The sequence below is a fragment of the Odontesthes bonariensis genome, chromosome 15 (assembly GCF_027942865.1).
Source record: "Odontesthes bonariensis isolate fOdoBon6 chromosome 15, fOdoBon6.hap1, whole genome shotgun sequence".
In the NCBI taxonomy this organism is placed as follows: Eukaryota; Metazoa; Chordata; class Actinopteri; order Atheriniformes; family Atherinopsidae; genus Odontesthes; species Odontesthes bonariensis.
This window is the reverse complement of record NC_134520.1, coordinates 24,917,995-24,931,478: the sequence shown is the minus strand read 5'-3', so window position 1 is coordinate 24,931,478 and position 13,484 is coordinate 24,917,995. Positions and strand designations below refer to the sequence as shown.

The following is a 13,484-nucleotide window of genomic DNA, read 5'->3' as shown; positions in this document are numbered from 1 at the left end:
TATATTGTATAATATGACAGCCTGTCTTCAACGTCATGCGTATGTGTGTTCATGTTGCAGAGAAGCAACATGACTTGGAGATCCTGTCTCCGCCTTCTAAGGAGAAGGAGAAGAAGAAGAGGCCGATGTCACAGATCAGTGGTGTAAAAAAGGTCACACAAAGCCCGAGCTTAGCACCAGCCTGCATCCCTCGCTTCGGAGTCAATACACCACACGAGAGCCTGCTGGCCAATGTGGGTTCAAACAACTGACATGCCAATAAAGAGACACACGCATAAATGCACTGAGTTTATTACATCTTCCTTTTTTCTTCCTCAGGAAATTGAGGACATCAATCGCTGGGGTATGGATATTTTCAAATTAGCAGAATATTCAGGAAACCGGCCTCTGACGGTGATCATGTACTCCATCTTCCAGGTAGGAGGATCCCTCTGCTAGAATATGTAATCTGGAAAATATGATACATTATATAGATTTAAATGTTAAAAATATTTTCACAAGATAACTAATAGTTATTTTCCAGGGTGCTACATTCAGTTTCACATCAATAGATAACAGGTTACAATTCTAAAATGATCCAGATCAATTCATAGCAGACGTCTAAGTATCACTCTAACGTTTATCTCCCTCTATCATCAGTTCTCTGAGTGGTTGAAGTTTTGTTCTTTTTTGTCCTCACTGACAGGAGCGAGACCTTCTTAAAACCTTTAAGGTGCCTGTTGACACCTTCATCACTTTCATGATGACCTTAGAGGACCACTACCATTCAGATGTAGCTTATCACAACAACATCCATGCAGCTGACGTGGTTCAGTCCACCCATGTCCTCCTGTCCACCCCAGCTTTAGAGGTGAGCTCATCAAGCTGAGTTACTTTGAAAATTACAGTAAGCAGTGATTGTTCTCTCAATTTAACACCTACCATTCTCTGGTTGGTTCAAGGTTCCACTTGAGTCCATATTTGTTCTGAATTACCCTATTTTTTCTTCTTTGCTCTTAACAGGCAGTGTTCACTGACCTGGAGATTATAGCTGCTCTGTTTGCCAGTGCCATCCATGATGTAGACCACCCAGGAGTCACTAACCAGTTCCTCATAAACACCAGTAGGCTAATCTCTGTCTCTACCTTTCAGCTGCCACAATGGAACTGGTATAAGCAAGAATCATAATTCAAGAATCCAACAGTCAAATTACTTGGATACATAAGACGCCTCAGACAGTTTGATTTATGGTTTAATTGGTGTCAGAAATCATCAGATGATTTGGCTGTGTATCAATGACACAGTTGGGATTTGCCTGGGGGGGGTTTCACCCAGTCTGTGTCTGGATTTACACAGTGTTTCTAAGTAAAATGGGCAACCATGAGCGGAGTTTCCAATCGTAGTGTTAAGTAGAATTTTGTTCCCTGTGTTCCATTGCCAAGTTTTTCATTATTTCAAATTGCATTCGTGCAGGTTCTGAGTTGGCACTAATGTACAACGATGCATCCGTACTGGAAAACCATCACCTTGCTGTTGGCTTCAAACTACTGCAAGAGGAAAACTGTGACATCTTCCAGAACCTCAGCAAGAAACAGAGAGACTCCCTCCGCAAGATGGTGATCGACATGGTGAGAGTGGTGCACTTCTTACATGATCGGCTGATGCCGATTTTAGTTCTGATTTGGCTTTAAATTCTGGTTTGGGTACAATATAGTTGTTGCTGTTTTTGCAAAAGCACACTCATACTTTAAAAAGGCTGTGGATGAATATTTTTGCAACTCACATTGAGAACATAGACATTTACAAAATAGTAAGGTTATGGCTTCTTTTTTTACATCTTCACCAAAAACAAAACAAAGGTAAAGAAAATTATGAAAAGCCCTTATTGGTCTCACACAGTGCCAGGTTGTGATTTGGGTGGTTTTGTTGCACCGGTACATGGGAATTTTGAGTTGGATACAAATTCTTTCAAGTCAAAATGGAAAACTTATGAACAACGATCACAATCTAAATAGTACCAAACCAGACCTAAACACCACTCTGCTGCAGTGAAGCTGAGAGATGACACAAAGGTGCGTGTCTGCTTTAACACACACTTTGTAGGACATACTATCACTTTGACGTAACATCCTTCATCCTTTAGTACCTTTAAATCAAAGCTCACAGTTGTATTTGGAGACAGATCCCATTTGTTAGAAATGAAGACCTTTGAGTGAATCAAAGTAACTGAAGACGATTGTTTTTTCCTTGTTGTTCTATACCGTCATGTTCTTGTGTAGGTGCTGGCCACAGATATGTCCAAACACATGAACTGCTTAGCAGACATGAAGACAATGGTGGAGACCAAGAAAGTGACGAGTCTTGGAGTCCTGCTGCTAGACAACTACTCTGACCGCATCCAGGTTAGAACAATACAGACTATTATCTCGTACTTGGTAATTAAAAGCATAAAAGTAGTATGTAATAATTATAAAACACATTTCATATGTATGTGCTGCCCTTTCTACAGGATGGTGAACAGCCTTTATGTTTCTATACACCTAAACATTCTCTCGTGGACGTTATTTTTTTTCCCTAATTGAGAGCAGAGTCATAACTCGTATATCATGCTGAATCTGTAGCTAATCAACACTTAAAATACATTTAAATATGCAGCTGCAGTGTCAAGGTGCTTCTGCCCAGTGGACATAAAAGTTTTTAAATCTGTACAGTGAGTTTTTTTGTGTTAAAGGCAGAATTAAACAAAGTTTTCAAAGCAATTTGTTTGTTAAATGCCATAGAAGAACAACTTAAAATTGTCCGTACCTCTATTCTGGCACACAGCAAGTGTTGCCTTTTGCATTTAGCAGTTTGTCAAATGGTGTCCCTTCTGCAGGTTCTGCAGAACATGGTCCACTGTGCCGACTTAAGCAACCCAACCAAACCACTGGAGCTTTACCGTAAGTGGACAGACCGCATCATGAAGGAGTTCTTCACCCAGGGAGACAAGGAGCGGGACAAGGGCATGGAGATCAGTCCAATGTGTGACAAACACAACGCCTCCATAGAGAAGAGCCAGGTAACAGACGTTTACAGAATGTTTAGATTGTAAAATAGTTGCTGGCGATTAATTCAATGCCTTCATAGGTTGTGTGATATCCTAAAGAAGTTAAAGAAAAATTTGGTTGCAGAAAAATAAAATCTAATTTGTATAGTTTCAATATTTTCACAAAAAGTTACCTTGAAAACAACATAAAAAAACTGCTTTGATGTTCTGAAATTAAAAACACTTAAAATTAACTCAATTGAACACAATTATAGGGACCAGGTTGTGATTAGAATCATTTAGTTCCTCAAACAAAATTAGAAACCAATAAGACGAAGGCGTGTGCTGAATTTTGAGTGTTCACATGACCTGAATTAACTAGTGGAGGACGGTTTTATGGCATAAAAAGCAGCTGATTTTTTTCCTGTTTCTTTAACAAAACGGTGAGGAAAGGGGTTGTCTGACAGTCTGAAAAAGCTGTTAATGTTACTAGGAAGGTTCAGTCATTAAATGTAAAGAGAACAGGGAGGAAGTCCATGCAGTTATACAGAGAGACCCAAGTCAAGGTTTTAACTAGAGACCCCTGAACCACCAGCATTTATTTCTGAAGATAATCTGAATTTTGTAATTAAAGGTCCATAATTCATACAGATGTAGTTTTACAATGATCCTCAGAGGATAAACTTATATTACACATGAGATAAAATGTACCAAACTTTCTTTGATGGATAATATAAATTTATAGATGAGAGGAAACATGAAAACTGTGTCTCCATAGGTGGTCCTCGTGAAAGGCATCCTCTGTAATCACCTCATCTTTACTAAACAAGCTTTTATTTTATATATATATATTTTTCATATTTTCATATTTCATAACTAGGTGGGGTTCATTGACTACGTTGTACACCCTCTGTGGGAGACCTGGGCAGACTTGGTGCATCCTGACGCCCAGGACATCCTGGATACGCTGGAGGACAACAGGGAGTGGTACCAGAGCATGATCCAACGCAGCCCTTCACCCTCAAGTCCTGAGGAGCACCATCCTGAGGTAGGACCACCTGATGGAGCTGTGGGAGCAGGAGGAGTCACTATATCAGGAGGAGTAGGAGGAGGGGACAAGTTCCAGTTTGAACTTACCCTGGAAGAGGAGGAGGAGGAAGAGGAGGATGTGCAGTCTGATCTGGAGAGCCCTTTAGAGGAGGAGTTCCAGACTGGTGGTGAGAGCCATCGGGACTCCTCCTCCCCGTCTCTGTCTCCCGAGCCGCACAGCAGCAGGTACCGTCCCCCGTCGCCTCATCCATCTCGGACCCTGAATCTGGCTTCAATGTCGGTGCGGAGCCCCCAACCCTACAGGACACTGGCGTCCCTGGGTCAGGAAGGTGCCAACAAGGACAGAGAGCTGAGCCAGGAGGGCGAAGGAGTGGCCTGCCTGCGTATGGGCACGTAATAACCAGCACAAGCTGCCCTGCCTGATACACACAAGTGCAGGATGTGTGGAGGCCTGGGCAGGGCAAGCCTTTACAAATAATGTCTGTAAAATCACCACAGTCCCTTTACACTGGAGACACCCTCTCTGGAGAGCAGAGGAACATTCCTCCTCTGTCTTTTTTTATTTTTTTGTCAACAAGAAGAATCTTTTTAGCCTCTGTCTGAAGCGTGTCTGAGAGGCCTTTATGTCCCATCCTGGTTTGCTGTAGCTTCAGTTTGGAGTATTCCAGACAAAAACTGCTGCATTCAAAATGGGAAGAAGAGCAGATCCAAGGACTGTACTCAAACAAAAGGTAACAAAGGTAAAGGAAATGTCTTCCTCCTAAATAACTGTGATGTCTGGACATGAGCAGCAAATGAGGATCACAGCGGTGTGACAGGGTCTTGGAATTTTTTTGCACCATAGATTTAATTTAGGACATGAGAATATTGAGTCCTAGTTGGGAAAAGTGAGTATGATTCTTTGAGAATGATGTGTGAGAGTAATCAATTTAACCAAATACAGGATGTAAATGAGCAGTGAGAAAATCAATGGACATTAACCTCAGGGTATGAAGAGAAAAACAAATCTAATGTAGCACAGATGTACCCCTGACCCCAAACTGTTTTCTCCTGTTTGCCTCCAAACAAGAAAAAAATAGACTTTGTTCAACATGTGCATCTCCAGATTAACTTAAAAACCCTTTAATAGAGAATTTGGCAGTTGAAGCAATCAAATACCTAAACCAGCTTGTGGCGCCACAGATATTGAACACTGAAGACGGCACCCCAGTCTCAGCTGTTGAAAAGACAAAATACTCCACTTGTATCATTAGTTTGAGCTTTATCCTTTTTTCTTTTCTTTTTTTTTTTACAGTACCCGAGATTGTTTTAAATGGTGTCGTTTTAAATTTCAAACTGTTCCTTGTTGTACGTTTGCTGGTCTCATATGTGTTTATGTGCTTAAAAAAAAGCATTTTTTAATCAGGGGTGCCTCCGGTTTGTAGTAGCACTTTACCGTCTCTGCCGTTCAGCTCTTCTATTCAGTTACATAAAGGGCTTCACCTGCTGTAGGCCTACTGATCATAAAAGCAGTACAGAACATTTGACTCCAGGTACCAGAAGGCGGGGCAGGAAACAAACCAGTGCTTCAGAGGCAGATTTGGTGAACCAGACTCAAGGTTCCCAGCCCTCTAGTGGTCAATTTTAGAGGAACATCCACGAAGGCTTGCATCTCAGTTTTTAGAGCTGCAAGTTCAAAACGTCTCTTGTTAACAATAATTGACGATTATTATTTTGTGGCATGCAAATAAGACCTTAAAGGGGTCTGATAATCTCTTTATGTCCAGTCAGCTTCGACATCGATCCACATCTTTCTTCCTCCAACATTTTTTTAATCAAAGTGAAAATTGATAATGAAAACACTGTGCCTTCCAACAGTGCTGTGTCCTGACATAATTGCAACCCCTTTAAATTTGTAGTGTGTCTTCTTTTCAACTCTAGTGTATCCAGAATGTCATTGTAAGAGATCCGGTGCTGTGAGTTGGAGAACTAAACCCTGTGAACTCTGTCCATTGAATGCAGGCAGACATAAAGAAAGAAAAGAAAGCATGTGTGAGCTCATAATCAGCATGCTAAGCCTCTCTGATTTGCATATTTTTATATAAAAAAATTAAAATACAAAATGAAAAACATGCTCTTACCACGCCAAATATAACTGAATCTCAATCAGAATGTTTTTCCCAGGTGAATGAATAGTGTTGATATAGTATGGTAATAACAGTTTCATTATTGTTAAATAATCCCATGCAAAGACCAAACCAACAATGAACCAGAACCACAACTATTGTCTTTGTAACAACTCGTTTCTCTGTGCCACCAACATTTTTGGTCTAAAAAACATGGGAGATATATGCATTCATTTGAATTAATCTGGGCATTCTTTGAGCCCATTTAGTTCCCTAAAAGAGTCCCCAAGTAGTGAACAAATTACTCTCTTTTTTTTGAGGAACATTTGCGGACATTTGCTGTGTCCTGATGTTACCTTGAATTATCTATTAGTTTCAAATAAGACTACCTCATTTTGTGAGTGTTGTTTGGGGAAAACATAAGATTTAATACAATGGGGTACTGAACTCTTAGGCCTTTTCCTAAATGCTTTTTCTGTACCCCAGTTTGAAACATCTTGAGGTTAAGGAAAGATAATTAAGGGCATTTGGCAAGCTTCACTTTCAATGTTGCTGCAGGAAGAAATTATGGAATGAGATTATTTTAGTTTCTTTCAAAGTTTTCCTTACTTAGACTATTTGACCAGCTCTTAACACGGCTGACTGATTAGATACTTCTGCATCATTAGGAATCTTCCTAAGTGAACGAGACTATTCAACCACAGCCCAGGCTCGTCTTTCCCCGTCCTCTCATTGGCGTTTTTTAACCAAACCTCAGGCATACCTAAAGTCTGGTGTGTGGTGTGACGTAAATGAGCAGCTTCTAAAAGGCTAGTTTTCCCAAAGGTTTGTTTTCCTGCCCTGCCGACAGATACTGCTGTAGAGCTTGGTTTCAGAAATCGGTGACAGAAAAGAATCGCCTGTAGTTTAAAACAGCGGATTGTGTCCCATCAGGTTATCTGTCTTATTTGGTAGATAGAGCTCAGCTGGAATAACAGTGTGCCACAAGTGTTGAAAACTCACAAACACTTGCCAGCCTACAATGCTGTACATTTTTACACTAGAGATTTTAAACTGATGATTGTATCAAAGTCATTAACTTTATAGTGTTAGTTTTTACAAATCATGCACGTTAACAGTATTTAAAGCAGGCATTTTAATAGAATGTGTGCAGCTTAGGATCAGTTTCTTCAGCCCTTTGCTAATCTGAGAGCTGAGACTTGAGAATGTGTGTAGTTGCAGGTGTTTCATCACTTTGACTGTCATGTCTCTCCGTACTATGAACACATTCAGACAAGGAATGTTGGCTGTGTTTATCACCGTCATTAAGGTAAAAAAAAAAAAAGAAGAAAAAAAAAGACCAGGAAGTAAGCAAGCACTACAGAGATGATGCACCTCCTGGTTAGGCAGTAGTAGAAAACAGTTGTCTAACAGTATTTCATTAATTCAGCTAGTACGCCTCATTGAACAGCCTCAATTTTAAAAGAGAAGTTTGAGCCTTGTGTGAAAAGACCATTGTGCTGTTTTGAGATGCTGACAATCTGACTGTTTGACTCTGACCCTATGGAAATTTAAACGTTTTTCTCCCGAGTCTTGGAAATGTAAGAAAAACTACTGAGGAAGGGAGAGATGAATACATTGTCTATTTTGGTCATTAACATCCTAATTTGAAGCTGTAAATCTCAGCAGTGAATCAGCATTGGCCTTAAATTTATGTTTCAGTTGATCCAAATATATTTTAAAGTAATTACACACTGGTAGATCTTTCCACTAATAGAACTGTAATTTTCTGTTAAAGCAGTTAAGTGTGAGAGACTATCAGCTGAAAGTTGACTTCCCATCACTCCTTTAGTTTAGAACCAGTCTTAGACACTGATGTCCAAACAAACCCCAGATGCCTTAAAATAATGAAATGGTCATGTGAAACCTCATCTTCTGCTTTTTAGCTTAACTTAAGCAGCATCAGAGATTTATACATGCAATTATTGTAAGAATCAGTTTTCATACAAATTGAGTGTAGCGCAAAGTGTATTACAGTGTGCAAAGGCCGAAACCAGACAAATAAACCCAGTTCAAATATGCTAGAGGACTATATTTTGAATAACACTCAATATAAGGGTCTGCATATCAAAATTGTATTCAGTTACACATTTTTGTATGAGGAAACACTAGAAGCTGATTGTTTTGGGGTCTTGAAAGACAAAAAAAAAAAAAACTAAAATTAAAAATTAGTACCAAAGTTAAAGTACAATATATATTTAAAGTTCTATTAAAAAAGGGAGAACTCAAAGGTGGGTTTTTACTACCTTATCAGCAGGAGCAAGTCCAGAATTTTGATAACGGGCAGACAATAGACTTAGTAAGGCACAATATTAATGAATTCTTAGCTCCCTCCCCCACTTAATGCAAGTCATTTTGACCGTTATCCTGCCCGTCCTACATGTGGCTTCCATAACTCTGAATTGGTTGTAAATACCATCTGCTCTCTCCTGTAGCACAGCAAGGCGAGTGTAAACTGTAGGAAGTTACCTCAAGTTCATTTTGATACAAATGGAAACACTTTTGGGTATATGTTAGCCCATATAGCTAACAAATGTTAGTTATATGGGCTTCTTGAAGTTAGATTTTGTTAGAAGTCTACAATCAGCTGTCAGCATGTTAATGTCAGTACTGTGGCTTGTCACAGGGAAACAGTGCCACATAGTGTTAAGTGTTTAAGAGCAGGAGAGTCCCTGCTTTTGCTCTGTTAATGTGTTGCACAGTTAATGCCTTCATTAATGTTCACGCCATCTTGCCCTCTCAGCTTGTGTCGTGTAAATGTTTAAAGATACTTATTCTTTAAGTGTGTCCGTCAAGAGAATGTACTGTAACAGGTTTTTTTTTTTTTTAATGTTCTGGAGCCTAAAAATCAAGCGTGTACACCTACCACTCCAATGATTGTCAAAAAGAAACTGTTTTGCATTTAAAGCCAAAAGAGTCACGGGAGTTCAGGGTATTTCAAGTGGAAAATGCCAATAAATTATATGAAAGTGTGCGTTTGTGTTTGTTTAAGGCTACAGCTATGCTATTTTGCAAAAGGAAGTGCCAGTCAAGAGCTTGATATTGGACAAATATTTAATCAATGTTCCACATCTAAAGCCAAAGTTATATCTGCCTTTACATTCTGAATCTGTAAACGATGACACTTGATGTTTGAGTCAGCCATTTTCCTGCCGAGGAAAATGTCAACTTTATGGTGTGCAGACACTTCTGTTCAGTTTAACTGGAGCACCAATGCAGGCTGGAGGCTTCACACCCTGCAGGAAAGAAAGTTCAGGCAGTTATACACTTGATTTTCAGCCAGTTTTTGAAAGTCAACATGAACTTAAAGCAGCAGAATCAAAGAATCTTCACCTTGTAGAGGTCACAGACCAAATGGAAGAGGGATGACATCGCCTTGTCTTCGTTCTCCTCTGTGTATTCCTACAACAAGAATTATTCACAACCTTAAAAATCAGGCCCCAGTCTTTTAATGATCCAAGTTGATCGCATTTAATTCTCCTTTTCAGATTTGTATTCAAAGAATCACATGAATGCGAGTTTACATTTACTCCACAGAAACGGCAACATTTTACATAGTTGTTAAAAAGGAAAGTGTCATGTTTGGACACAGCTAATCAAGTGCATGGGCTTGTCCATGCCTTTACCAGATACTGCATTTGTATTGCTTCACTTGTGTTTTACCCCGTTAAAAGTGACCCATGGGACATGTGTGTGGGCAGGGTTGAGTGCTCTGGTCATGGCAGCATTGGCATGCATCAGCTTGTATCCCAACTGTCCATCCACACAGAGTTCTACGCTGGACCAGGACACAGAGGGAGCGTACAGCTTGAGACACTGGTGACAGGACAGAGGTAGCAACAATTAACTTTCAGTAAAATAAAATATTAAACTCACTTCTCACATGTCATACCACCCCATACAGATACTCACTGGCTGTGCAGCATTGAGAACTTGTGTAGAGGACTCCATGCAGTTGATGATTTGAAATGCTAGTGAGTTTCCAGCTAAATGGAGGATACATGTCTGAGGAAGAGATCAAGGCATCTTAGCATTTCTGAAAGTTACAAAAAGGTGAAATGTAGGTGTTCACAAGCCAACCTCAATCATGTTTCCTCTGCATTCAGGTGCTCCATGCTGACAGATAAAGGGAGTATTTGCTGAAAGAATCTCCTGGAAGAGAAGCGTAGTTGAGATTAGGCCACTTTAGAGCAGTGCAAATTTAAGTCCACCCCAGCACATCTGTAGATTAATAGAGGGATGATCAATGTACCTTAGCATTACCATAAGGAACCAGCGTAACAGACATGATGTCCTGCAGCATTATCCAGGTGGGAAACAGCTGCTCGGTGATGAATACTCTGCAGTCTGGACACAAACTCTCATAGTACAGTGTGACTTGCACAGGAGAAACGGTCTGGTTTGGCTTGACGGCATTGAGCTCCATGCACTGTTTCTGAACCTAGATACACAAGAGGAAAGCAAATGTCATATGTTAATGCATTTTGGCAGGGAATTTGCCATCTGAGCCCATTTCTGGAATTATTGCAAGCATGTCACAAGGAAGGCATGATTCTTGACTTGATGGCCAGTTTGAGGAAAAACTCAAATCCAGTCTTGCGACAGTAAACTTAATTCTCAAAGTTCCCATGAAATAGCCAAGAGCCATTTGTTCCCACAGGTTTCCTTTGAATAAGCAAATAACCCCAGAAAGCCCAAATGTCACAGTGGTCAGCTTTGCAGGCCTGAATAGGTACTTGGAAATCTGCTGAGCCAGATAGTGTTGTTTATGAGCTGTGGTTGAAGACAGACATATTTGAATTTAGGTACAAATTTGAGTCAAATTATTTTCTTTACATTAGCTCTAGTAACATATAGTTCCTACACTATAAAATACAGTGACTGAAATTGGCCTTTTGGTTGTCTTTTGACTCATTTTAACAAGTTAAGCTTTTGAGTGATTTGACCCAAAGTGGCTCTGCTGGTCACATGAAAAACCTCTGGTGCTCAATTTCTGAAGCATGACTCTCATTTAAGTCCAGACCAGGGAAATCTGAACTCCAGTCCTTTGGGACTGCCATACAGAATGATACAAAAGAAGATTAAAGAGAAATCGTGGTGTTAAGTAAATATACATTTTCCCCACAGAAGAAAACGGTTTGGCATCTCAGATGTTGGAAAAGCAAGACTACTTCACATTCCTCCAAGAACAAAAGCTCAACAAAAAGCTTGGTTATTTGATTTAGACTAAAGATATAGTGGGTCAGTTATAAGTTACTCGACTCCCTTTTTCTTTTCATGGCAACCCCATACTACATGCTCAACATTTCAAGCAGTAGTCGCACCCAGTCATATTTAATTTAGAACTCTTCAGTTTTAAACAACTTGCTTTAAATTTGAGTTCACAAAACATCCACCTCTAAACGGACTCGGTCCACTCACCTTACATTCAACTGCTATTTCAAGTGATCGACACCACTGAGACGGAGGATAACGGCAGCCCGGTTTGGGATGAGACATCCCGAAACCTTTCCGGTCGGTACAGACCAGCAAAGTCGCAGCCAACAGTGCCAACAGCTTCATGCTTGTGATGAGACGAAACCTCCAGGAAGCAACGACAAGAGTAAGAGTGAGAGGGAGAGGGAGAAGTGATGCTGCTCCTCCCCACAGCTGGCTAATATGCGCGCAGTCTGATGAGCTGCTTAAGAACAGGTGTTGCACAGCCGCCCGACACCTCAGACTCACACGTGCTCAAATTCCACACAACGGTAAGAATTTTGGAATTGGTGACCCCAATTTAAATCGTCTGTTTTATAGCACTTAGCATTATGAGGTGGGTTACCACGTCTACTTTGATATGTTACAAAATGATTTAGACCTAAATAAATAAGCAAAAACAGGAGGACAACTCAATTGTCCACAGGGTGAAGTTAAACTCCCCAGATGTCTGGGAGTTTCTGTCGGCCGAACAACTGAATGTTTAATTCATCTTTGTCAGCAAGTTGTAAATGTAAACATCTGGAAGCTGTCAACACCAGCTGAGCTTTGTGTTACGTAAAGAGGAGTAGAGCTTTCACCCATGTTGAATTACAAACATATCATGGTTTCGGCTTTGTGTTGTGCTCATCGGGTTCTTTTGTAATATCGATCAGGTCGTTATAAAACACCAAGGGACAACGCAACATTAGCTATGTTGGTGTCATTTCGAGCTCTGAGACTATTTTCTGATTATTTTTTTAGTTTTCTTAAACTTATTCCGGTTCCCATCTAACTGAAAAGCAAATTGAAATGAACTAACTGGCTCACACTACAAGTGAGCCTTTTAGCTGCCTCTGGTCCAAACTTATTTTGTTTGCACTGATAAGAGGGGATACACCATTTCCAGAGGTGGATCCAGCCATCATGGCTAACCAGTGTCACTGGACTAAGACGATGTTGTCTCCCTGATGCTCAGTGTTAACTGAAAGGGAATTTTGTGGCACCAGATGCTGAGGAAACTGGGCAGTAGAACAGCTTCCTGTTGTTCACCGCAAACTGCTCACTTCTGGAATGAACTGTACAAAAGCATAGCCTTAGGTTCAGGCAGTTTTACTCTGCAGTGGCATCTGGATATGATGTTTTATCACCACTTTGTTTTCCTCTGGATGTAAGGTGACCTTTTACCACCAACGATATGAACTGCTCCTCTGTGACCGTGGATGACATGACCCTGACCTGATTGGTTGTGGTGGGACCCACTGAGTTCAACTTACTTCCAGTTTGAAGACGACGGGCACTTCAGAAGGTAAGACCCTCTTGTCACTGTGTTGACTGTGTCTGGTTATGTTTTATGGTATATAAAATCCCGGCTAAAGCCTTTCTGTGTGAAGTTTGCATGTTGTCCCCTATGTATGCGTGGGGTCTCTCCGGGTGCTCCGACTTCCTCCGACCGCCCAAAAATATGCATGTCAGGTTAATTGCTGACTCTAAATTGATCCTAGGAGTGAGCATGGGTGGTTGTTTGTCTGTATGTGGCTCTGTGGTGGACTGGCAACTCATCCAGGATGTACCCTGCCTCTCACCTAATGACAGCTGGGATAGGCTCCACCCGCTCCCCCACCCCCACATGTTGAATTAAGCGGGTGCAGAAAATGGATGGATGGATGGGCTATTCTTATGGTACAATGTGGTACAAATTAGATGGATGTAAAGTGATGTCATATTGAGTCTGCTGTCTTTGTTGTAAAGGACAAATGGTATGTGAGGTGTGTGATGGTTTGTATTTCATCCATGGGATAATATGGTTATGAAAATAAAACAATCACTCA

At 40.6% G+C, this 13,484-nt stretch overlaps 2 protein-coding genes across 10 annotated transcripts in view; one reads left to right on the top strand and one right to left on the bottom strand.

Moving 5' to 3' along the window:
• Positions 1-9,172, top strand: part of LOC142400618 (3',5'-cyclic-AMP phosphodiesterase 4C-like) — a 93,227-nt gene extending 84,055 nt beyond the window's left edge. For all 9 annotated transcript variants that reach the window (XM_075485669.1, XM_075485666.1, XM_075485671.1 and 6 more), the window contains 8 exons: positions 61-233; positions 319-417; positions 686-850; positions 1,003-1,102; positions 1,453-1,607; positions 2,259-2,381; positions 2,855-3,037; positions 3,885-9,172. In XM_075485669.1, the coding sequence (XP_075341784.1) occupies positions 61-233; positions 319-417; positions 686-850; positions 1,003-1,102; positions 1,453-1,607; positions 2,259-2,381; positions 2,855-3,037; positions 3,885-4,451 (1,565 nt within the window). In that variant the 3' untranslated portion in view covers positions 4,452-9,172. The remainder of the gene's footprint in view (positions 1-60; positions 234-318; positions 418-685; positions 851-1,002; positions 1,103-1,452; positions 1,608-2,258; positions 2,382-2,854; positions 3,038-3,884) is intronic.
• Positions 9,173-9,234: 62 nt separating this feature from the next.
• Positions 9,235-11,828, bottom strand: LOC142400619 (gamma-interferon-inducible lysosomal thiol reductase-like). The gene is made up of 7 exons (XM_075485675.1): positions 11,620-11,828; positions 10,451-10,639; positions 10,279-10,350; positions 10,111-10,203; positions 9,862-10,014; positions 9,532-9,600; positions 9,235-9,434 (listed from the first exon to the last, which is right to left on the bottom strand). The coding sequence occupies exons 1-7, from the start codon at positions 11,758-11,760 to the stop codon at positions 9,369-9,371; spliced, it is 783 nt and encodes a 260-aa protein (XP_075341790.1). The 5' UTR covers positions 11,761-11,828; the 3' UTR covers positions 9,235-9,368.
• Between the last annotated feature and the right edge of the window lie 1,656 nt (positions 11,829-13,484).

Coding starts and splice junctions, on each gene's coding strand:
- LOC142400619 (XM_075485675.1), bottom strand. CDS start 11,760: ATGAAGCTGTTGGCACTGTTGGCTGCGACTTTGCTGGTCTGTACCGAC. Junction 10,351..10,450: donor TTCCTTATGGTAATGCTAAG/GTACATTGATCA, acceptor CTTCTCTTCCAG/GAGATTCTTTCAGCAAATAC. Junction 9,601..9,861: donor CATGGGTCACTTTTAACGGG/GTAAAACACAAG, acceptor TTCTTGTTGTAG/GAATACACAGAGGAGAACGA.